This window comes from Oculina patagonica, chromosome 13, assembly GCF_052425735.1.
Source record: "Oculina patagonica isolate OP01 chromosome 13, crgOcupat, whole genome shotgun sequence".
Lineage (NCBI taxonomy): Eukaryota > Metazoa > Cnidaria > Anthozoa > Scleractinia > Oculinidae > Oculina > Oculina patagonica.
In genome coordinates, this window is record NC_135770.1 from 17,837,075 (window position 1) to 17,863,629 (window position 26,555).

The 26,555-nt window shown below is 38.5% G+C and overlaps 1 protein-coding gene across 1 annotated transcript; it reads left to right on the forward strand.

Annotated features, from left to right (window-relative positions):
• Window positions 1-78: 78 nt before the first annotated feature.
• On the forward strand, window positions 79-24,828 carry LOC144634550 (uncharacterized). The gene is made up of 25 exons (XM_078493544.1): window positions 79-265; window positions 4,524-4,697; window positions 7,004-7,170; window positions 8,286-8,467; window positions 8,909-9,054; window positions 9,809-9,880; window positions 10,950-11,055; window positions 11,890-11,940; window positions 12,636-12,726; window positions 13,049-13,132; window positions 13,557-13,658; window positions 14,133-14,221; window positions 14,896-15,001; window positions 15,473-15,629; window positions 16,393-16,452; window positions 17,006-17,125; window positions 17,544-17,594; window positions 18,005-18,076; window positions 18,160-18,269; window positions 18,970-19,108; window positions 19,537-19,957; window positions 20,732-20,806; window positions 21,108-21,182; window positions 21,853-21,932; window positions 22,478-24,828. Exons 1-25 carry the CDS (start codon window positions 194-196, stop codon window positions 22,691-22,693), a joined length of 3,018 nt encoding a protein of 1,005 aa, XP_078349670.1. The 5' UTR covers window positions 79-193; the 3' UTR covers window positions 22,694-24,828.
• The last annotated feature ends 1,727 nt before the right edge of the window (window positions 24,829-26,555 follow it).

The following is a 26,555-nucleotide window of genomic DNA, read 5'->3' on the forward strand; positions in this document are numbered from 1 at the left end:
TTAGAAGAGTTCCAATTGGTGTATTAACAATCGTCCAATTAGAATCGCTGATAGAACTCTTATTCTTTCTCGGCTCTATTTTTGTCACGTGATTTTTCGGCTGGAAAGAAAGATGGCGGCGGGATAACCAATATAGCGGAAAACGGAAGTGCTCTTCGGCCTTCGCTCAATTTTCTTATTTTGCAAAAGGGTTATGGCAAGAAGCTCGCTTACGCCAGACCAGCTACTAAAGACATTTGATGAAGCGCCTTCGTCAGCTGTTTTGGTAAGTGCATTACATTTAGCGAATATGGTCACTGTGACCCTTTGATGCGTCTGCTTCTGCTTTGATCGCTCCAACTTTTTTCATGGATCCCTGGACAAATACAGTAATTTTTATCGAAGTTAAGCATATATACGACCTAAATAAAGTAAGGCACAATGTGTAACGCTGCGGGAGATTGTACCATTAAGTTTTGTTGAAGTGCATGCTTCTGTTTGTTTCGTCTCTGTCATTTATCATGCAACACAAAAGCTTACAGGTAGTAGTCTAAATATTTGTATTTCCTGTGGACTAGATATACGACATGTTAAATTTTTTTGTACGGACGCAAATTAGTCTTTTTTTGCTTGCAAATTTGTCAAGGATTGTTCAGTAACGCTAAATGTTTTTGGCGTGATCTACACTTGAATGTTTTTTTAGACTGTTTAGTGTTGAGTTATTTGTGTCAGTTATAACTTAACATTGTTTGTTAACAGCAGTTATTATTATTTATTGTATTAAACATGGAAGACATGGAGTAACTATTAGTCATCATGCTGATAGACATTGCCAAAGCAGTTGTCTTGTAAATTATATTTTCAATAAATTTTAGCGCGAAAATTGTAAGTTATGAAAAAGCCATTAAAATACTGGCTGTTTTCATTAATTATTAATATTCACTACATTAGGATAGCCAGAATAATTAAGGCTGACGTTAGGGTAATTGGCTGAACCCACAAGCGGCCGAAAGCTTGATAATTCTGTGTCTTGTTTTTAAGTGATGACATTATCGCTTAAATGTTATTGGGCAAGTGGATGTGATCTGACATTGCAATTGATCAACTGAATTAAGGACTGGAAACTAACTAGCCTGCAAGTAGGCTCTCTCTTTGAGGGCAACGTAAGTGCTTTGGAGGCAACAAAGTGAGCGCCCAAGATGCAAGTTTTGGCGAGCGAAGCAAGCCACAGGCAGGAGAAATGAGAGCCTGCTCGCAAGCCATTAAATTTCAAATCTGGCCCTTTGAATTGTTACAACTTGTTTGCAACTCACCATGCTCCAGGAGTCAAACATCTAGCCAATAAGGAATAAGCAAAATATAAAGAAATATGACAGCAAGTTGCACTTGTAGGTTTTCCCGGGATCATAATTATATCAATGGCTCTTCATAGATCGAGCAGATGATCGCGCGTTAACACCGAAATGCTTCCTGAACAATACTCACAAAATAAACAAATAGAAGCCATGTTTGATTTGAATTGCACCTGTCGTTTTTGACCAATCAGAATGCTGCGTTTGTGGACGAATGTGCCAGATTTGAAATTCAATGGCTTCCGTGCAGGCTCTCCTTTCTACTGCTTGCAGGCTCGCATTGTTTCCCCTGAAGCGCGTACATTGCCCCCGAAAAGAGAGCCTGCTCCCAGCTTAGGAACTAACTACAGGTTGGAATAAACATTCTGTGAACACAGAAAACAAGTTTAACTCAACAAGGAATCGCCATGTATAACTCAAAGCAAATGCTCCCAGGCAGTTAGCTAGAAAGGACTAATACGAAGTATAAATAAAAAGGACAAAATAATAATACACTGTATTTGATGAACTCTATTAGATTTTTTTAGTAAACAGAAATATTTACATTCTTTTAAAACAAAGGGCTGGTGTAAACAATTGCACCTTGCAGGGCTGCAAATAATTTTTTCCACTTGAAAGGAGATTATGTCCGACTGAGACACCATCATGGTCGGACAAAACAAAATTTTGGTCAGATATCACTAAAAACAAAAGGTTTAATTTTATTTGTTGTTGCCGTAAAATGATTTACTGTCAAAAAATTGTCTGGACATCATGCCTGATCATAATATTGGGATTTTGTCGGAACATGAACAAATTTTGGTCGGCCAATGTCTGATGACCGACTGTTATTTGCAGCCCTGCCTTGTATCATGTATCATATATCGGATGTCATGCTACAAGAAAACGGCACTTTGAACGTTCATTCAACACAGAAGTTGTAATAAATGTTTAGTTTTTGTGTATAGACTGAAATAATATGACTTCTGTGTCAAAGAGGGAGAAGATAATAATATTATTTATTGATAATTATCCTGTGGCTGGCTGTTTATTGACAGACTGCGAGAAATTAGCAACAGGTTGAGTTCACATTGCCAATTTGTGAACCAGGCTTCAAAAAATGAAAATGTACATGTAAAAATATACTAGAGTATAAACTATTTTTTGAGAACTATGAATAGGTCATCTATGATTAATATCTAGCCTTTCCACAGAAGTTTAGTCTTTCTAAGGTAAGCAACTAATTAAGTTTCCAAATAAATGGGCAATTAATTTAATATTCTTGGTTTTCATGTTACGTCATAAAATTCTGAAATCAAAATTCACTAGGCCTACTAAATTTTCGTTGTCATTAGATGTAAGATAAACTAAAAAACAGAATTGAGTTCCAGATGGTTTCTCAGACATCACGGCGGCCATATTTGTGTCCCTCGGAAGGACACAGTTATGGCATCTCCATACTAAGCTTTATAAATTTGCGTGGTCCAAAGGTTCGGTAAATAACTTGCGAACGGACCCACAGACCTGAAACTGGGAGAAATTGTTTATCTATTTATCGTCTATAATATTTGAAATTCATAGCTTCTGTAGTTGAATGGTTTCGAATTTATTTTTTGATTGCATGACAGTGAAAACCAGCAATACTGTCTAGCTAATTCTAAAATAGCAACAACAACAACAACAACAACTTTTTATATCACCAGTGCAGGGGAAACAAATTGATTGAAACAATTTTATTAATTACACTTTAAAAACATCCTACTGAAGGAGATCCCAAACAAAATGAGATTTTTGAAACCTTTTGAATTAAATTGTCTGTACCTACAATGTATAGTTACATTACACTTTTTACTAACTTGACACTTGTTGACCCTTTAATAACATTATCAACACTTTGGTTGCACCCTAAATGGTTTAACATTACACACTCTTATTTTGATTGTCTCCATTTCCTTTGTGGCTCTGACGTCCAAGTTTCATGTAATTATATCCTTTTTTGGTCATCTGCCAAGGTTAAGAAAAACATCAAAAATAACCTGTGTGTCATAATTTTGGATCAATTTAATCACAAGTCTTTAGCAATGTGATGTTACAAAGATGTGGAATCAAGGAATTGTAGATAATTCTCAAGATAATTCTCAAGATAAAATTTTACTGCTAATGGGAAAAAAGATCAAGGCTTGGTCTGTTTCATTTCCTAAGTTGCTTGTGTCAAAAATGAGGAGTACAGGATTCAAGTGTTATGTGCATGAGGTCGAGGAATGCTGTAAGGTGACAACATATTTAGTACAGATTTCTTACCAGCTTCTATTGTGCTTAATTTAATTTAAATTGTTTAAAAGTTGTTTGCCAAAGGTAGTATATTCTTTTCAATTGTAAGAATCAGTGAGTTTATATTTTTCTTCCTGTGTGGCATGTTTTGATGAACCTGTTTCAGCAGATAAAATCACTACTGTTGTTAGGTCTGTAAAGCTCAATAGATTTGTGTTTTAAATGTCTGTATCTTATCATTGATCAGTTGAGTATAATTTAAAATAGATTTTTTCTTAACCTGGTAATTTTAAAAAACACCTCTTCTATTAATATACTAATAATTAAAATCATTAATGTATGTACCATACACTGCAATTGTACACGTACTTGTGTCTGAATCATGTTTTCCTGAGTGTTAAACTTGTTAACCTAAGTTTCAAGGGTAAGTCCTCATAATGTCCATAATTTCCTTATTGAGCCGCCATATATGTGAAAAGACTTGAGTAAGAATATTTTTTTATCATCTGGGAGATATTGTCTTTGAAAACTCCAAAATTATCTGCAGAACTAACATTAAAATAAATGCATAGCAACCCAAAAGGAAATCATTATTAACAATAAATTATTTATTATACTGTAAGTCATTTTTGGTGGTATACAAAATTACCCCTTTCCTTTTATTTCAATATTTTTGTTAGTTTCTTTTTAGTAATTGTTACTGTTGCATTAGCATATACTGTAGATTCAAATGTAACGTAATCTAGTAAAATTGACTCACAAGTAAAGATGGTCATTGAACAACCGAAACATGTCTGACTCACTTCAAAATCAAATTTGCCGTTCTCATCCTAATCATCCAGCAATGCACTTGTAATCACATCATAGCTCCTTCAATGTTTATTCCTGAGATGTTTTTTCACTTTGCATGTCTTACATCATTTTTCTTTTATTGTTTTTCAGCCCTCCAGAGTCTTTGTGCACGAAAAGTTCTACACCCACCCCCCTCTGTTACCTGGAGAACAGATCATATGGCAGCAGGATCATGTGACTTGTGTGGACACCTTTGGTGACGTTGCCGAAGGCATTCTTCATATCACTACATACAGAGTTATTTTTGCTGGCTCTCATGTACAGGTATGTTGTACAAAAGGAAGGTCTTGAAGGTATACACTGTCAGTACTGGAAAAATCTAATTATAATTACATGTAAGCCCTGGGCTTTTACGACTTTGTAAGGGGTTTTGGGTGGGCTTATAAACGGGAGGGCTTATATCTGGGAGAGGTTATAAGTGGAATAAAAAAACGTTTCAAAATGAGCATCTGTCTTCCTCCTTAAAAATTTGTTACATCATTTGTTGCTTGTATTGCTTGTTGAGAAATATGTCAGCGTAAAAGGACTGAATTCAAACTCACCTCATATAAGAAATCATGTAGCAAAAAAAATTTCCTGACTGGAAGCTGGGAGATGATTTCATCACAAGTTACATAAAATCATATTATATGCTGAAATAAATGTCCTTGAACTTGTACCGGTATCGGGGAATCTTTGTTTATAATATTTGTTTATAATATCAAATGGTTAGATATTCTAGTCTTCTCGGATAAGGACGATAAACCGTAGGTCCCGTCTCCTGCATCTTCAATGTTATGGTCAGCAGGGGACGTAAAAGAACCCACACGCTTATCGTAAAGAGTAGGGCATGGAGTTCCCGGTGTTGTGGTCTGGTCTTTGCTCGTTGTATTGTGCTTATAACTGTAAAATGCTCGGAGATATTAGCTGTATAAGCTACTCTTCAAATCCGAGGGTAAACAAAGTGATGATGATGATGATGATGATGATGCCACATTAGCATAAGCTCTTCACTTTCTGATTGAGCTACAAAAATGTCAATTCTGAAGATATTTGAAAGTACATGGTACAATTAACTTTGGCACTATAAATTGGAGCCCAATGTATGAAATACTTTTTCTGTGATGCAGATTTGAAAACTTGATATTTTACAAATTAAAAATGTATGGGCTCATTCATGCTTTTGCCACCCAGAAATTTTGCCTTTTTTGAATGCTTTAACTCTTTCGGTGCGCTTGTCGAGAAAACTCGACATCTCATTTCGTGACTCTGAGTGCGGATGTCGAGTTTTCTCGACATGATAAACAATCCCAGATTTCCTTTCGAAACTGCCTTTAATAGGGACGCTATGATCAATAATAAATTACTTCAGATACCCTCTAGGAGAACTGGAAAGCGTGACAAGCACGATCTTTTGCCATTTGTATATGATGGCGAAGTCTTATGGACAAATTCCTGTTACAAAGTTGCTGTTTATGGCTAAAAGACATTTAAACATGGTGTCGAATGAGAAATTTTCAAACAAGGAGTGCTTCGGAGAAGTTCCTAGCCGACTTTTGCCGAGAATATAACAGTTGTGGTTTACAAATCAAGCGATTTCAGTGAACAGATTGAGTATTTGAGATGCAGCTATTGCAAAACAATGATTTCAACCTTCATGCTTGGGTAAGCTATCAGATGGGAAATGAGAAGGTGGCTCTATACGACGTAGAATTATGTTAGGCACAACTCCTGAAAATTGTAATTAAATTGCTTAAAAAGAACGAAAGATATTGTTGAATATGATGCGTGACTGTTTGATTCAACCCACTGTGAAAAAAATGCAGCACTGCAGGGGAGTAAGGTCAACAGAAAAGTCAGCAGCGAAAGAGTTAATTATATCTCCATAGGCGTGGTGGCCTAATGGTTAGTGCACCAGACTCCGGATCGAGCGGTCTGGGTTCGAGACCTTGCGGGGGGCACTGTGTTGTGTTCTTGGGCAAGACACTCTACTCTCATAGTGCCTCTGTCCACCCAGGTGTATAAATAGGTACCGGTAATATTATGCTGGGGGGAAGGGGTACCCTGCGATGGACTAGCATCCCATTCAGAGGGGAGTAGATAAGCTCCGGCAGTATGGACTGCATGGCTCAAGGCTTCCCTTTTTTTATATCTCCATCATTGACCATGAATATTGAACACAAAGAGCTGAAAATTGTGCCGATAATTAAGTTTCACCAGCTCTTTAAATATCTGGAGTCACTTAGTATATAGCATGAAGCCTTCTCTATGCAAAGTTGTATGCTAATAAGGCAAAATGTAAACAATAACATCAGCAAAGATCGCCCTACATGTGTATATGGAGTACATTAAAGGAATTTGTGCTATGTCAAGAAAACACTTGAATTTCCAATTTGATCTTGATGCATGTGTATTTTCTAACAAGCTCCTGAGAGCTCTACTGTGTTATGTGGGTAAAAAAAATAATTGCATTTATAATAATTTTCTTCTTTTTTGCATTTATCATTAGTGTTATAACACTTAAAAAGCATAATGCATGTTATGATGATAAAAATTTAGCAAATTATAATTTTTTTTCTTGAATGTTATAGCATTTTTTAGATGAGCCTGAGTTTGTCGATGCTGAACCTGAAGAAGTTGCAAGAAGAGGTCATCACCATCAGACACGCTCCAGACAGGCCTCCCTCAGCCACCAGAAATTACATGCAGCCAGGAGTGCTGATGAAACGGCAGAAAAGAAACAGACTACATCTAAAAGGTACATTATGTAAAATCCCTGTTTTGATAACTAGGGCTTGATTATCCTGTTGATCTATATAAAAACAAAGACTGATCACTAAGTCTTTCGCACATTTTTATTCAAAATAGATGAATTGATCCACATATGGTACAAGTTTTAGTTACACTGAAAAATAGCAGCCCCCTAAACTTAGAGATAGGAAAGACTTTTAGATCAGAAAGTAACAAGGATTGTTAATGAAGATGAAGTATTCAACATGACACGAGCATGGGACAAAGAAAAATTCTGAGTCCCCGACGGGAATCGAACCCATGGCCTCCCAGATACCGGTTGGGCGCTCTAACCAACTGAGCTATGAGAGACTCGTTGTGAGCTGGGCCATTTTACTAGGTTGATAAGTGACACGCGTCCTGCATACTGCTAGGATCAGCAATGTCGAATTCATCAAGTTTGTAGTAAATAATAATAATAAAGATGGTAAATTTTTTTAAGCTCGGTAATAAATAATGAAGATGAAGTATTCAACATGACACGAGCATGGGACAAAGAAAAATTCTGGGTCCCCGACGGGAATCGAACCCATGGCCTCCCAGATATTGGTTGGGCGCTCTAACTAACTGAGCTACGAGAGACTCGTTGTGAGCTGGGCCATTTTACTAGGTTGATAAGTGACACGCGTCCTGCATACTGCTAGGATCAGCAATGTCGAATTCATCAAGTTTGTAGTAAATAATAATAATAAAGATGGTAAATTTTTTTAAGCTCGGTAATAAATAATGAAGATGAAGTATTCAACATGACACGAGCATGGGACAAAGAAAAATTCTGAGTCCCTGACGGGAATCGAACCCATGGCCTCCCAGATACTGGTTGGGCGCTCGAACCAACTGAGCTACGAGAGACTCGTTGTGAGCTGGGCCATTTTACTAGGTTGATAAGTGACACGCGTCCTGCATACTGCTAGGATCAGCAATGTCGAATTCATCAAGTTTGTAGTAAATAATAATAATAAAGATGGTAAATTTTTTTAAGCTCGGTAATAAATATTGGTAGATCAATGCTAAAATACCTATCCCCCCTGAAAATGCGAGTCAAAAAATAATTTACTGATTTCTTATTTTTAATTTTTAAAGGCTAAGCGCACATAACCTGTCCAAGAAAATAAGAGCAAGTGGCATAACCAGAGGAATTCGACATAGCCAGTCAATGATAAGAAAGAATTATAATGTAACGTGCACTCTTCCTGGTGTCGATGATCAGACTGTCAAACTACGAACACTGAGACCCATCGTTCTATCAAACATTGAACATGTTGGTGAGTCTCACATGCTGTACTTAAGGGAAAATGTAATGTGATAACCAATGCACTGAAGATGACGAATGTAACCGTCGAAACATGTTTGTTAAAAAAAGAAAGTTGTGCTGTTCCTGAAGTTATCAACAGTTATATTACCAAAACCAAAATATGATGTTACAGACAAATGGAAAAAAAATGAATAGAAGGCTTGTATTACTGATTTATAAATACCATTCTCAAATATCTTTTATTAGTAATTTATAACTTTAAATATGATTTTAAATGTGTTGTTTGCATTCCCTTGAGAGTTGATACCGCACTGCTTCAGGTTGTGTTTAAGGCTATCCTCAAAGCGTTTTCGTTGCCCCCTGGTTATGTCTTCATTGGTCAGTTTGCCATAGAGGATCTTCTTTGGATTTTTAATAGTATTGCCTTATTTATACCACTTTTATATTGTAGATCACAGTTATGAAATTGTGGCATCAATCCCTCTGTCAAGTATCTGTGAAGTAAAGAAGTTTTCCAGGAAGAACTTGCCAAAGGACAAGCAGATGTTTCTGATGGATGGGTTTGAAATTCTCTGTAGCAACGTCCAGTCACATAGGGTGAGAAAGCTGGCCTTAATTTCTACCCACAACATTTTACAATTTTTGCAAAGTATAGAGAATTTGGTTATACATGTAGGATATATATTTTAATACAATCTTTTTACCTTTTACAGTATGTAGTTCAAGATAAGTGATCATCACACAGGTGTTCTTAATGCAATTTTTAGGCCAAAGAATGTGTCTGTTCATTTCCTTAGTTAAACACATTAAGTACACATGTTTTCTTTGACGTTTTATAAATACGTCATTGCTCATAACCAATGGAGCTACATGTATTTCCAATTTCCTTTCTCTTTCTCTTACAATTTGTTAAGTTTTGATGGAAGTATTCGAATGTTTGTCAAACAATTTTATTGTGCTAAGAAATCACTCACTCTTTTATCAAACTATATTAAAAAAACTTCGTAAAGTCAATGGTTGCTAAAGCAACCGATACTTAAGCTTAAGCAACCAGCGCTTATTTCAGCACTTATTGAACAGCAGTAAGATTGCTACATCATGTCTTGGTAATTAGACATCAATACACATGGTTTATATGCAACAGTTGCACTTCTGTAATCAGTTGTGATGCTTGATTGCTTGTTTACCCAATTGAATGTTTGATTAAATGATCGATCAATCAACCAATCAATCAATTGATCGATCAGTCAGTCAGTCAGTCTGTTGCTTGATTGATTGATTACCTATTTTGTGCTTCATTTTCATTTGTATGTCATCTGAAATCGTTTAAATATTCTCTTTTGTTTTCTAGTTCTGCCTTGGTCTTCAAAGTACTCTTGATGCTGAATCAGTCATAAAAATAATTCTTCAAAATTCAAAAGCAGTAAGTTATTTTACTGGAAACTCCTCTTGCAATTGATCAACAAGTATTATTAAACAATTAGTTACATTATTATTCAATACATTCAAAATATTTCTGTGTTTCTGATTGGCTTTCAATCCCCAGCTAATTCCAGCTAATTGGAAGAAATTCCAATTATTGGATCGCAACCGTCCAATATCAAAAATTATTGGATCCCGACCTCGTTCTCAGGGAAGATTATCTGATCGCAACCTCGTTCCCACGAACCGCTGACGTCACGCGACTGAACGGCTTTGCTGCCGAGCAGCTAGATTTGAGCATTACGAAGAGGTAAAATTTAAAGTTATTAGAAGACAAGGAAAGTCAAAACACGGAAAAAGCAACGATGGGGAGTCGATCGATTTTGATATCGTATATTCAAGAGGAAAAGATCCCTGATCCAGCCACAGTGCAGGACTTGGAGCGTTTTTACGAAAATTCTACGTCAATGTAAGCAAGAACGATGGAAACCTGTACTCGAAAACATCGCTTTGTGTCATCAGATTTAGCTTCAATAGACACTTTAAGCAAGTGCTTAATATCGACATTATAAAGGACAAGAAGTTTAATGAAGGTAACCGACTTTTTGAAGTTTAAATCAAATTTAACAAACGTTGTTGTGTATTTGTGTACTTTGCCTACTGTCAAAACCCTATTAAATTCATTTTGTGCATTTGGAGCTCTGGAAATATTTTGAATGAATAATAAAACAATTATTGAATTCGGCTTTCGTATGATGTGAAGAATTATGCAGATCTCGGAGGGTGTATCCTCCTCGATCTGCATAATTCTTCATATCATACTCAGCCTCATCCAATAATTGCTAACTATTAAACAATAAGTTACACTTATTGTAGAAAAATATCAAGAAGTTTAATGACAAAGGTACTGCAGTTGTAGCAAATACAAGAAATGAGGCAATGTTTTGTGAAAGAAACTACACAGGTTAAAATTTCCATTGGAAAGGAAATGGCCATAAAACTCCATACAATGGTCTTTAAGATAATTAAAAGCGATTAAATTCTGTTGACAAATGAATGTTCTTTTTCAGGAGTTTTCTAAGTTATTTGCCTTCATTCATAAAAGTGCCATCCTGCTGCCCAAATCATGTACAATTTTGGATAGAAAAGATGCTCCAAACTTCTACAAATTTGAATGTAAGTGCGTTTAACATTATCCTGTTTGTAGGAGAACCACTTGCTAATAACACTGAACATTAAACAATAAGACTCCTGAAAATAAGCTAGCTAGCTCCCATATCATAGATGATGATTTCTCACCAGTTACAAGTGCGTTTAACATTATCCTGTTTGTAGGAGAACCACTTGCTAATAACACTGAACATTAAACAATAAGACTCCTGAAAATAAGCTAGCTAGCTCCCATATCATAGATGATGATTTCTCACCAGTTACAGCAGTAATAGGACACTGGAAATTCTGATGGGGAGGTGAGAGTCAAAACCCGAAGTTTTCAAATAATACATGTAGTATAAAGCTAATTGGAATTTCCAGAGGGGTGAGTGTGGTGGGAGGGGGAGGGAGGGTCAAAGGTCAAACCATAAAACCTTTAAGGGGAGGGATATGTAACAATAACAATAATAACAGATTTGTTAGACACAATTTAATAATTATTTTAACAATAACAATAATAACAGATTTGTTAGACACAAAATTTCATCCAACTATAAGGAGTTCAACCCCACACCATATCATTATTTTCACTTTTATATATTATTTTACAAACATAAACAATAAAACAGATGAAGACACAAAATCATCCAACAAGGAGCAACCCCACACCAATCTATTATGTTTCACTTATTTAATAATTATTTTAACAATAACAATTATAACAATAATAACAGATTTGTTAGACACAAAATTTCATCCAACTATAAGGAGTTCAACCCCACACCATATCTATTATGTTTCACTTATTATTTAATAATAATTATTTTACAATGTACTGCATGTTTTGTTCACTTGTAGTGGAATGTGACAGACTCAAGCTATTTCTTACAGGAAACTGGAAAATTTCCAGTAAGTACTTTTGTAGACATAGCAACCCAATCGTAATTCAAGTCCTTGTATTGCAGTATGTTCCCAATGCTTTTCTTGACTCAGAGCAAACTGATAAGTATCAGCAAATTGTTGGGAAATGTGGCTCATCCAATTAAAATGCCTGCAAGCAGGCTCACCTTTGGGTCACACGCATGAGCGGCGAATAATTTACAGTTTTTTCACTTATCTTGCTTTTTGGCCATTGGTATTTTTCTTTGCTGAGGCATAAGCAAAAATGAAAAATTTACAGGGAACAAAGCAGGCTCGCTAGCGCCCTACTGGCTCACCTTGCTCACCTACTGGTTCTTGTGGCTTCACCGCTTGTGCATGTGACCCAAAAGTGAGCCTGCTCGTAGGCTATCACTAAAATAGCATTGGATACTCTCTGCTAAAGGATTCACTGCAGATCTCCTTTGAAGTTATAAAGCTTTATAGTTTGAAATTTATGTTGGGCTTACAATGGTGTAACGGTCAATGGATTTTATATTTGATAATGAGGTTTAGAGTTGTGTTCTTTAGAAAGACAGTTTAGTATTAGTGCATAACTCCTTGTAAATACTGTCCTAAAGTTTATAGTTGGTATGAAAAAATATGAGTTTAATTAAGAATATTCATTTGGTGACATGTTGCTTGCAGACCCAATAATTTAAAATAACTATTTGTTGTTGTTTCAGGAGAAAAGCAGCCCATTCAATATCCAGAAAAGACAGTTGTTCCTATTTCAATGACAAGTGATGATTTAAATGAAGTCGCAAATTTTCACAGGTCTGTATAAATTATTATGAATAGAGTACGTATTTCGTCTTTTGTCCTAAAACACACAACAAAACACTATATAGCCGTAGGGAGGCAAAACTGTATAAATCTCAAGGACAACGTAATGTTTAGCTGCGTTTACAAAGGGGTGTATACTCTCAGAATCGGCACTGCAGATTTTAAAAGCCATAGCGTAAAATTCCGGTTATAAGCCCCCCCGCTTATAAGCCCCCCTACGGTTATAGGCCCATCTACCTGGAAACAAAAAAATACATCTGATTACTACAGTAAGGAGACTTCATTTTCTGATCAAGGTTTGTTTTTTCTTTAGAGGAAGTTGTCTACCAGCAGTTTGTTGGAGACATGTTGAAAGTGGTGCAGTCTTGTTAAGATCATCCACAGCATTGTTCAGAAGGTATGATTTGTACAACTAGTCACATGATTTGAATACAATGTGCAATGAATTGACCCAAGAACCTTATTATGAGAAGGGAGGCGCTGTGGCCTAATGGTTGGCGTGCTTGACTCCGAGTCGAACGGCCCCGGTTCGAGCCGTGGCCGGGGCGCTATGTTGCATTCTTGAGCAAGACACTTTACGCTCACAGTGCCTCTCTCCACCCAGGTGTATAAATGGGTACCGGCAAATTTACTACTGGGGGTAACTCTACAATGGACTAGCATCCCATCCAGGGGGGAATAGCAATACTCCTTGTCGTTTAATGCTACGGTAACCTGGATAAGCTCCAGCTGTGTGGACCACTTGGCTTGGACACAGACTTTACCTTTTTACCTTATCAAAGGAAGTTGACAAAAAATAAAATTATTTGCTTTTTTTTTAGAGGTTTAAAAGACTCAAGATGCCAAGCCGACGAGAAGTATCTTGTGGCAGTTACCTCATGCAGTGAGGCATCAACTAACAAGCTAGTGGTCTTTACAGAGCAGTGCGTATTGTTCGTTGTATTTTGGTATTTAAACGTTTAAAATGATATCGCAGACTAGTCTTTCGAAAGTGGTAAACTTTCTGTTGGTTATTTGCAGGACCCTGTTATGGTCTTGTCAATCTTTAAAAAGAAATATGTAATGAAATGAATGCCAGGAGAAAAAAGGGTGTGGTTTGAAAGTTTGAGTAATTTGAAAGATAAGGTAGATGTCCATGCAAATCTTCTTAAGGTTTGGACTCTTAAACCGCTGTAAAATTTCACACATGCCATAAAATCGCAGTGATCTCAAAGTTGGCCAGTACCCTCTCTAATTTTATGACGCTCTTAATAAACATCGCGAGTAATACCAACTTGATCGTCTCAGGAAAAACGTTTTGATTTACCAAAACTTTCTTCTGCGAAAATGTAACAAAATCTTTAATAATAAGATAGAGATTGTTTTTAATGGTTCTCTGATATTATGTTGCTTTTCAGATTGAGACAGTCTGGGGGTGGTATACTGAATTCATCACAACAGCAAGTGACGCAGATGACAGGACAGCTTACTCCAGAGGAAGGCGAGAGTATGTGTTCTGTTTACACTTATTTGTTTATTGTCGAGTAACTGACACGTACTATTAAGGGGCACTGAGCTCTGGTCCTAGCCACACACGATGAATGCATTGGTAATCTACAGTAATGGGACACCTCACATAAGGCAATACGGAGCTATAGTCCTATCCACACATGAACAGTACATTAGTCACCTGAAGTGGGGACAAATTTCCACCAGGGGAAACTGAGTCATAGTCCATAACATACAAAGACTACTTTTTTAGCACCATTTACCATTGAGTGTCGTAAAACCAACCCCCTTCTAGTAAGGTAACACTTCATATTGGAGTACACTTAAAACGGCTGTGTCTCGGCTGAGTTTAGTCTTTTTGATGCCAAATACTTGCTATGAAACTTGATGTAAGCGAAGAAATTACTTCTATGGATTTAAATGACAAAACCGTAGCTTTGTTACAAACAAATATGTCTCCTTTATAAATGTCTCCCAGACGTTATAATTGAAAGTTACAAAAAAAAAAACAACATAAAACCATATTTTAATGTTCTTCTATTTTTGTCCTTCCGTACCTTATTTGTATTTGCTGTGTTACGGAAATGATCTTTCATTGTTTATATTTCACTCAATTCAGTGGTGGCCAAAGCATTCCAAGAACTGATTTTCCTTCAATTTTATTTGTTTCAGCTTTCTATTATCCCAACACCAAGTTTGTATACGGCGAAGGAATCCCGGACTTCAAAGCTGTGAAGCAGAGTGCTTACAAACTACAAGCAGTTCTGTCGAGTAGAAAGTAAGAACAAAATTTGTTCGGTGTTTTCTTTTGTTTCTTTTTTTTTCCTCCTGTATATTAATAATGGTAATAGGACTGAGTGGAGTCCAATTCGGTCTGTAATCATACGAGTGATTAACAAAATTGGACGACCGCGAAGCGGGAGTCCGATTTGTTTAACACGAGTATGATTACAGACAGAATTGGACGACACGAAGTCCTGTTACCAATTAATCAAAACTATAACAAAATTTGAGAAAGAAACTAACCTTCGGTTGAATAGTTAGACCTCTTTACGAATACTGAAAAACGTAACTACTCAACAAATGCAACAACAACAGCGCGCGCAAAATGACGCGTACTGTCCAATTACACAGGCATGACGCGTAAACTGTGCTATTAGTGCTCAAATCGGGCTGCTGATAGCCAATCACGTTCGAGAATTTTGTTATAGTTTTGATTAAAGATTTTAAATGATGGACTTTCTTCCAGTGATGACAGTAAGTGGCTTTCCTCCCTGGATGATTCTGATTGGCTGAGTCAAGTCAGTGAACTGCTTCAAACTGCCACTCAAATCTCGGTTGCTATGGAGTGTGACAAGTCATCAGTTCTGATCAGCTATGAAGATGGTATTGACAGAACGGCTCAGGTATGTTGGTATCCTAGCCTGGGCACTGTAAAAAAGTCTTTATCTTAAACAAGATAAAACAATGAATTGTTGTGTGATGTAAATAAGGGATCGCGGTTATGGGAGAATGTGGAAATATACGCGTACGTACGTGTGTATGTTGGGACGAGTAAACGTGAAGCATTTACATGCATGGTCTTCCCAAGCCTAGTGACCTGTCATGGTCGGTTTCCTTGGCATGGAGCGAGTGGGAGTATTTCTAATCTCCCCCGGGGGGATTTCTACTCACCCCTGGATGGGATGCTTAACCCTGGAATTCTGTCAGGTTTGCCCAATAGTTTGACATTATCCATTTATACACTTGTGTGGGGATAGGCACTGTGAGAGTTAAAGGTCTTGTCCAAGAACACAACGCAACGTCTAAGCCAGGGCTCAAACCTGCCTCGTTCGATATTATATGTGGTGCAACGATACTAACCTAGGCCACTGCACTTCCCACACTCGAATAATATAATAGAGGGAAAACAATCAACGATCTTACTCTAAGCTAACTATATCGCTTACGTTAGCAAAGTGAATCACTACGCGGTCAATTCAACCTGATCTCTTCTCTATCACCTGAAAACCGTTAGTCTCAAAAGCCCTGGCATGAAAATCGTTCAAAAGAAAGACTTTAAAAATTTGTGCAGCAGTCCCGTGGGTTCCTAGGACTCTTTTTCTTCACAGCCTGAACAAACTTGTGTATTTTTTGTGTGTTCACAATGTCTTTTCGTTATTTTTTTAGGTATCTAGTCTGTCTCAGTTGTTACTGGATCCGTACTACAGAACAGTGGCTGGCTTTCAGGTTTGTTCATCATTTTGTTGATTTGTTCAACCGTGCAAGACTCCTTATGTTGTGTCAAATAACTTTATTTCGTTTTCTCTAGAAAGAGACTTCATTTGACAAATTGAAGTAACATTTTAGGAGAGACAGGAAGTTACGATGACAAAAAAAAATCTCAAATACAAGGACACTTATTAAAAGAATGTATGGCAGCAGTTATTGGGACTGATGCTTTCATGGGAGCTACTCTGGATACCAGAGGATCAGGATCAGTCGGCGCCCAAGCGTCGTCAACCATAGGCGGACGAAAAGAGCAGCCGAGCCCGAAAACCGCACAAAGAAAGCCTCTGGTATCCAGGGTAACCGGGCGCTAAAATTTCTCAGCCTTTACCTTATCATGCTAGTGAACCTAACAAACTTTTTAGATGTTCTGAACATTTGAGCTTCTGAAACAAGACTGGTGTATCATTTCTTTGTAGTGACACTAATTAACGTACATTAGACATAACATGGACATGAAGTCGTGTTGGGTAAAAACAAACTTATTAATGTATGCTCATTCAATTTTATTCAGGTTTTGATTCAGAAGGAGTGGCTGTCATTTGGCCACAAGTTTTATGACCGCACCCTCCTCTCGCAGACCCAAGATGAACACAGTCCTATGTTTCTCCAGTGGCTGGATTGTGTTTGGCAGGTACAGTGAGATTCTTTCTGCATTTGTTTACGATGAGCTCTTACTATATGTGGGGGTCCTTAGCTAAAAATAGCTGCCTTCCTGCCTTTTGTAAAGATGACAAGACTATAGCATTTTACATTTTATTCCACTTCATGTATTTGTTTTCGTTCACTGAAAAAACGTTTTTAGGAGTGTACAATAAAATTTTATCTTATCTGTCCTTTAGTTTTATTTAAAAGAATTGCAAAGATTATATTTGAATAAAGTTGAAGGGGAACCGAAGGGAGGACACTGTAGCACTGTAGGGACTTTAAGTGGTTGGTATTTTTGTCAATTGAATAATCAACTTGTAACTGATTATGACAAAAATAAGGGAACCAGGATTGCTATTGAATGAGCTTTTTTAAGAAGTGACATTGTTTTCTTTTTACTGCAGGTTCAACAACAGTTTCCGTTCTCATTCCAGTTCAACAGCCTTTTGCTCGAGGTAACCTGTGAAACCTTGCTCGTTAAGTATTGAAATACTTTGGTTATGTAGAATACAGTGGAGATAAACGGTCTGAAAACTCTCCTGATTTGAAAATATCCTGGATATTCTCTTGAAGTAGTCTTGTTTATGTAGTTGGACCGAAACACATTTTAGCGGCAATTGGCGCATAGGCATTTACAAAGTCCTCCTTCAGTTGACGCCAAATAAAGCTACATATAGAAGGCATTTACTTACTAACCAGTTATATCTACTGCTAACAAGAAAGCCTGAAGGTGTACCCCTGTTATTCAAGGGCAGCCCCTTTCTCTGGTTTGTTTCCTATCCACGAAGTACCTACTCCAGTAGCTTATCAATTTGTTAGAGTCAATCCGTGATCTCCATTAGAATCACGTTATTTCTGTTTGTAGGTGATTGCCGAACATGTGTATTCGTCTCGATTTGGAACCTTTATTGTCAACTCAGAACGCGAGCGGGATGAGGTAGGTGTGGTGTCTTCTGTATTTCATTGAGTGGTGACGTTACCTGTATTTAACTATGACATATCTCTCCGTGTACTTTTCAGGAAGACGTCGAGGATAAAACCACTTCTCTTTGGACTTGGTTGAATGTGGTCACAATGTCAAACCCAGACAAATTCATCAATATGCGATATAATAATAACCTGCAAAAGAGGTAATAAAAGTAACCATGGCACATATATAAACAGGATTGGACATAACAAGATGGCGTATTTCCTCTTTGTTTATAGAAGATCTGCGCAGGCGCCATTTTTCATTTACTTTACCCGGTAGTCTAATTGGCGAAATTTTGAGATTGCAGCTGTTTTATATTTTTACCTTTAAACGCTTTGCCTTCGTCGTCAAACATTTGTCTCCAACCTACACATACATTTTAGTACTGTTTTTCAGTCTTTAATTGTAACATACCTAGCAAAATATTTTAATCCTTCTTCAAAAATTATACCCAATTGAAGCTCTTGTCACCACATCCAGTAGCGTATCCAGACCTTCAGCTAAGTGGGGTCCCGATCATCCAGTTCCTAGAATAAGGAGGGGCCCGCTCTCGAAAATAATTTTTCTCGGCACTTCGGGCCTCTATTTGGTCAAAAAAATTAAGGTGGGGGCGCGAGCCCCCCGGGCCTTTCCCCTAGATCCGCTACTGACATATCATTATTAAGTAACCTTCACAAAGACAACGACAAGCAAATGGATCACAAACCGAAAACGTATTTTCCCGACGCATTCGCCGCGTTCGAATGAACATGTACACATTATGTACCTTTTGTTAAGATTTGTGGCCTTTTGTTTAAAAACTTGTAATAAACGCGAGTGAGTACCCACTGACGGACTGCATGTTTGCTTGTTCATCACAGGGTTCTGCACCCTCAGTACAGAATACCTTATCTCAAGTTGTGGTCTTCACTCTATCTCAACCGGTATCGTTATGATCATGTTCATGATGCTTCTAAAGCAGCTGAGCTGCAAGCGCTGAAACTAGAGGAACTCTACAAGGTAAGAAAAATAACTGTTGTGCGATCACTTTATCTCTTACTCGTTTTATATTTCTTCTTTTTTTAAAAGGCATGTAAAACGCTCGCTTTGTGTTCACATAAACGTTTAAGCATGTTGCTCGGGGGCTCGGGTTCAGCGAGCGCCGTTCTCTTGCTTCAAAAAATTCGCCTCTTAATATTTAATAGCCTAATTAAGTAGACACTGTCGTCACGGTTTAGCCCGTTCAGTCCCCCCTCCTTCGCGCAGAGCTCAGATTCGACCTGAAAAATCTCTCTGTTTGTTTGTAGCGCGGACCGGTCAGACGTAGAGGGTTGAATCTTTCAAACTCTCGTTTAGGATGAGAATTGGACGCGTAAAGAGACGTTTTCAACTAAAACTATTGATTTAATGTCAAGTAATTCAACTAGTTGTTTCTTTTTTCCTGTTAGACGCTGTTAGAAGAATATTCCCGATTATTGCACCGCCTGGCAGATGTGGATTCGGAAGATTCCTCCTCCAAGATGTCTTTTTACACAGCCACTCTCCACCGCGCCTTGCAGAAAAAGAATTCAAGCGATCATCTAGGGTATTTTGATCATTGTGAAAGCAGCGGCTCTCTTGATAACGCTTTAGAAGCATCCGGGACTTGGCCAAGTGTGGCGTCCAACTTGTCTGAAGAGGACCCGGATGGTTTGACGTCATCTATGGCGTCATTAACTCTCTCGAGGCGTATGACTCGCAGTCGGTCGTTAGATGACATGTTAGATATTGATATGAGGCAAAGGAGAGCTTCGAGAAAGACTTCTCTTAAGCGTCGTGTTGGGAGCAGTAAATTCTACACAGAACAGATGCTGAACGCGATTAACACGGGTATGAATATATAGCTTATGTCAAATTTAAAATAGCTTGCCTGGGAAACTGGTATGGAAATTGCAAAGAACTCTGTAACAATGCGGGTTACGTTGAGCGTACATGGTAATGAGTCATCTGTGCGCGAAAACGAAGCTAGGAGCTCGCGCCAGGTGCCCGGCCGAGAGGTCCCTGAAAAGGGGGCAAATTGCAGTCCTCACACCACGAATCTAAAAATTTTCTCCCGGCCACACGAGGACACCAACGCGAGAAGCTTCAAATAATTTGGTGTTATTCAGCAGATAAGCGTCATTTTACATGCAACGTCTGGCAACTTAAGGGCACACTTAGTATTTGAAACAGCTCTTTATGATTTATGTTACAATTGTAATAATATTATTAGTTTTATCTTTACAACAATTACGCTATTTTAGTTGAAAAGTTTCTTGGGGAACCTGTACTTATTTATTAAAGGTGTTTTAAAGTTATTCCGCGTTAAAATGGCTGCTCAGCTGCGAAAGCTTGTCTCCTCGAGCTTTTTTTAGCTGAATGTTTTCTCTTCTTCTTGGCTTAAACTGGAAGAAGAAACATTTTAAAAATACAGAAACGAAGCAATGGAGAGGAAGCTACGCGGTTAAATAGTCCATAACTTACAGGTGTATGGGGCTTTTAGTTAAAAAAATATATATCGTTTTGAGAGCTAAATCTAAATAAAATGCGTCTTGCTTCTAAGATTTATAGGAAAGAGTATTATTGGAGTTCATGGTAATCCTTTGTTCATGTATTTTCGACCAGAGTCTAGCAATGATGTGAGGAATCGTCCCATCTCGGAGAAATACAGCAGTCTTAAGGATTACCTCGACAGCACAGGTAACTAGGTGTTTCTTCCTGGTAACTTACTTTCCATTACGCTCCTATTCACATGTGAGCTTTGTAACAGTAATAAAACAGGAACATGCTGAATAAATTGGTCTACCACTGAAACAACGCCATGTCGTTCTTAACCTCTCTACCTTTGTCCTGTCCTTATCAGTGATTTGACGTCAAATATTAATAATCGTCGCTTTATTAGCGCGCGAGCTAACATCGTCTTCTAACATCGTCAGGCAAAAATTGTCAGCGTTTGCATGCTACGTTTCTGTAAAATCATTTACATTCATCTGTTTGTTAGGTATCGATCACCAATCCGAGAAGGACATCAGAGTGTCAGAATACCAGTGCTGCGGTTACATGGTCAAACAAGGACGTAAGTTGTGTTTTATTGACTAGGAAGGGGTGGTTGGGTACCATATGGAACTTCCCCGGACGGGGTAATAATTAAAGAATGAGACTTTTGTAGGGATATATTTTTTTGCTATTAGAGGGAACCCATGGATCTCTGTCTCCCAAAGCTGCTTATATGGAGCTTGCATAAGTTATCTATGTACCGTTTTAGAAGGCCAAGGAAATTTTGGAAAAAGTGCGCCATCCATCCTATCTAAACCCACCTTTTAGTCGTTTTCTTCCTTCTCTCTTGCCTTTTTCTTCCTGTCAGTATTATCTTCAATGTTTTTTTTTATTGTAAATCTCACGGTTATTTTATTTACCCACGTAACATGCAAGACTACTGGTTTTGTTCCTCTTTAATAAAGTACTAGTTAGAAAACTTCAACTTTGTATAAGTAAACTAAGCTCGTCGAGGCAGCAATTTTAAACTTTATGTTGTGGAACGACTTTTCATTTCTGAGTATCACTATTTCTGAAGTGCGTTATGGCATCTATACAAGGAAAATTTGTTATCTAGAGGAGTTAGGACTTTTGAATGTTTTGTGTTTCTCCTACCGTTTCTTCTGGAAAGAAAATTAGTAATCGGAACACTCACCGAGTTCTTGTACAGTGTGGATCAAACCAACAGAGTCCTTTCATATCTATTTTAGAGGTTCGAAGAAGTTGGAAGAAGCGATGGTTTGTGCTTGACCTCACGAAGAAATACCTCGCCTACTTTGAAACGGAAAAGGTCAGTTGGTTTTTATGTTGCGGGGACATGTATGTAGCAGGGAGAGAATCGCAGCATATACACACGCATGTAACATTGTGCCACATTATGTGTATAAGTTGTGATTTTGTCCCTGCAGTACCTTAAAAGTAGATGACTTGTGTGTAAATAAGTTTATGACATAAATCTCAAGAGCGAATTTTCAACGTAAGTAAGTTTATGTCGCTAGAAATCCCCTGTCCAAGAATTTCTATCCGCTACAAAACTGATAGTTTTATAGCAGGATACCGAATTCAATCACTTTGAACCACACGGTCCGGGTAATAAGTTCCGGCTTTGGCAAATCTTCGTTAAAGCATACGAAGACTTCGATTCTTATAGTTCAACGAGGATGCGCCACCTTATTAACAACTTCGCTGGCGAAAAGCCGCTGGCTCATTAAATCCTCACATACGGGATCTTATTGTCAGCTAGTACTTGTTCTCCCGCACGACTCGTCTTTGCCTCTCGTTCTTCGAAACTCCCGCGCTTTCAGGATACTAGTAACCAATCGATTCTCTTCCCAGGCGGACATCCCCAAGGGAGCCATCAGCTGTAAGGCCATCACCCGTGTATACGAGCACCGGAATTGCGGCAAGAGCAAACGTCAGTTCTTGTTTTGTGTGGACACACCAGACCGTACATACACAATGTACGCACCGACCGAGCAAAGTATGAACATTTGGATGACATGCTTAACGATATCACCGACTGCTATTGAACTTCAGAGAGATCAAACGTAGCGCAAGTGATATGAAAACCCTACTTACAGTGCAGCTCCGATATAGCGAACTTCTTTGGCTCCAGAAACATCCTGTGAAATGTTTGCTCTTTAACAATGACCCACTAGAAATCTACCCTTGGATATGAAAAGAAAAGGTCAAAATTAGCGCAACTGCAAACTTTTGGTGTGCTAGATTGAGTATTTTAACCAAATGATAGCAGTTACCGGATAAAAAATTCTGATCCAAGACTTGAATTTAGCAGTTCAGAAAACTTCTTTCTCTAAAGTCAACATAGCTTGTAGAAACTTTTGCTGTTGAACCTTAAAGACGTGATGTTTCAACTACCGGCGTTGTTTGTTCTATAAGGAGGTTCCTTATATCGGGGATGCACTGTAATTAGGTCGCGTAAATAGACATATATGAAACCTCTGTCTGTAATGCTGACCCTTCTGAAATCTGTTTAGTGCTAATTTTTGATTAATAACTTCAAAAGCTGTTTAAATCGTTAGAAGGAAAACGTTTCAAGGCTGTTGCCTCTTCCTCACTGGTTAAAATGCAATAATTATTAAAAAAAAGTAAAAGCGTTATAGCTTTCAAAACGAAACAGGCAAAGTTACTTTCACGGGCTGACCCTCAGACTAAATGCAGTCGGCATGAAACAGTCACATGATCAGCTATGCTGGATAAACTTGCTATCCAGCATGGCGGTGTTTGTACCTTGTGACCGTTTTATGCAAAGGACCCAGTGAATCCCTAGCCTGGAATCTTCTGAATTTTATTATTTTTGCCTTTTTGTTTCCTGTCAAGTACCAAAAATACTAAATACAAGAAACCGACTGAATAAGAATAGGTCGGTTTGTCAAATGTACTAAAAACGTTTAAAATCCACTTTGGGTAGCGTCCACAGAGGTTTTATATATTTTTGGTGTCTTCAGTAATTTCATAGCATTATTTATTGGTTATCTTTATAGTACAGAAATCTGTGATCCGAAAGATATGATCTGTTAAATTCTGCAAATAGTTTTTATTGGTTACAACTCGGAATATTACTAATAAATCTGTTCCATGTTAGATCTGACAAAACTACTCACGGAACTGGCATTGGGTGTGAGCCCTGTCCCTGAGTAGTTTTGTCACACAATTCATGATGGCCGCTCGACGAGCGAGTTTGGCTACTGTTTCTGAGTGTAGTATATTCTCCAAGTTACAGAAATGGTTTTGTTCACTCATATTGAGTTACATAGGACTTAGGGGAAGGGGGAAAGGGATTATGAGCTTTTTAGACTGTTTTATTTGATAGAGGAGACCACTTGTAGTCTTAAGGGAAAAATTCCGTTACACAATAGCTGCGATAACATTTTCCGGAATGATTTCTTGTTATTGGTTTAATAATGAAAATGATCATACTTTAAGATTCCTGTCGTATTTTCGATTTTCGGGGGCGGGGGTGGGTGGGTCGGGCAAATAAGGGCGGCTTATTTTCCGAGGGGCGTGTCGGAATTTTAAGGTGTTTGGGTAGCGTGCATGCTATTTGTCTTGCTTTTAGTGGCTAAAACATATTTTGTATTACCATTGTTCGTATGAATTAATTGTAAAATATAAACCTTGTGGCTAGCAATTATTTTTTAAAATGAATGAAAAAATTATGACAAGGCGAATATATTTTATAGCATAAAAATTATTTTATAGTATAATAATGGTTTTATAGTATTATGGGATAAATATTTCAATAGTTTAAAATATGAGAACTTTTATATAGTTTTGATAAGTAAAAATAAACTACTCCCCAGGAGGGATTGTAAAAAGATGTATCTAACTAATAAATTCCACATTTGTCAATTTTCGGAGAACCTGTTATTTTCCATTGGGAGCTGAAAGTTGTGGGCTGCGCTTCACTGGGTACTTGTGTCATTACCCTCGCGCACGCAGGATAAATGAAGATAGTTCCCGTGTGCCATTGACAATCATCTTGTTTGACGATTAGATTTGGTCATGGCAGATGGACCACAGGGGGCCAGCACAAATGGAGCGACTGTTGATGTTTTAAAAACTATACAGGAATGTATAGGAAACGTTCTAATGTTCCTATAAGCATGAACTATAGCGAGTAATATTCACACTTATGCTCAAAATAAACGTCACGGTTACCTCAATCGTTGTGCCTTGTCGTCCTTGTAGCTCAAAACGGGGAATTTTAGCGATTTAGTGGGTTTTGCGATGTAGTCTACCGTACGTTCTCTCTTATGACGTACAGTAGACTGCATCGCAAAAACCCAACCTGTGGATGGACATCCTTGCTCGCATGCAATGATTACTGGCCCGATTACTGGTACCTGGTGACTTGAATCTCGGAGACTTGAGAATTAAATTAAATTTCTTGGTTGTAAAGTACATGTACTTTGTAAGTGTATTGGAGGTGACGATGGTGTGTTTCAAGTTTAAATGTGGTCTATTTCAAGCGACGAGTGAGGGAGAGGGCCTTCTGATCTTTCCGCTCTAGTGAGTTCCCGTTGATTCCTGAAAATAAACTGCTGAATGCTCCAAGTTTTCGCGAGCTGCCGAATGTGCAATTCCCTCTAATTCGCACGCCTGCAGGGAATCATGGTAGTTGTATTCGTTGTTGCTAAGTCTCGCGCATGGTTTGATGAATACAACTACCATGATTCCCTGCAGGCGCGCGCCTTAGAGGGAATCGGGCATTAATTGCATTAAATTGTGTCAGCTCATCCAAAAGCGCCAAGCCAAAAGCTCGAAGCCTCATGGTAGCATCCAGACTCCTTACTGGAATAGTAGGCCCGGCACTATTGGGACCTATTGACGCACACCCGCCGTCACGAAATGTAAACTGCATTTTTGCTGAGTGATTGTATAATGGACTACCAGAAGCTGCTCATCACCACCTTAAATAACACAGTTCTTTCCAACTGTTGACAATATTTATTTAACAAATCCACCTATGTTCTACAATTTCTCTTTCTAACTAACTCATTTGCGAGTCTCAGAAATAGAAATAAATGACAGGCCTGCACGGACTCCCTGTGTGCCTTGTGGTCGCGTCGCATTAACACCTTCAAATATATTGCTCACAAGATGTCCAGGGAACCCGAAGAGACGATCGGAGGAAAAGATCGTTCAGCAAAGGCTGAGATTAGGCTCCATGTTCCATCAGAGAACGACAGCCGGGGGGTGGTGACAAAGGCAATCCTCTCGTGACGTGAGCCGACAGAGGAGTGACCCGACAAGACCCATATGTCGGAACCGGTGCGAAGGGATTCACAAGGCCTCTCAACTGAAAAAAAGACAGGCCCCGGACTCCCTGTGTGCCTGTGTCGCGCAACACCCAAAATCCACGCATGCCGGGACCGAGACGAGAAGCCAGCGAGATGGCTCCAGTCCATCAGAGACCGCCGGGAGGACGGCTCCTCTCGGACCGGAGCCGAGGCAGGACCCGACAGACCAGACGCGGGGGGCCGGCCCCAGCGAGCGCCGGACCCGGGCGGCGACCCCCCACCACGGGTTGTAGTCACTTCTTTTTATTGTCAAGGGTGTTCTTTGGTCCGGTCTCGCTGGATGTCTGCTTTTGTCTAGAGTTAGTGTCTGAGTGGTGAGAGATCTCCTAAGGTGTGTGTTGGGATCGGTGTGTTTAGTTTGGTTGTATGCTAATACTTATTCGTTCCTTCTCTTGTGTGTGGGGTATTGTTTGCTTCTGATAATCGGTTGTGTCTATAGGAGGGGGGAGGGGAGATTGGGGAGATGTCTGAGTGGGAGGAGGTTGGGGAGATTGGTGTGTGCGAGGTAGATTGGGGATGGAGAGGGTGTGGAGTTGACGAGCCTTTAGAGTGTTGGTTCTTGTTAGAGGGTTTGGGAAGGAGAGGGGAGA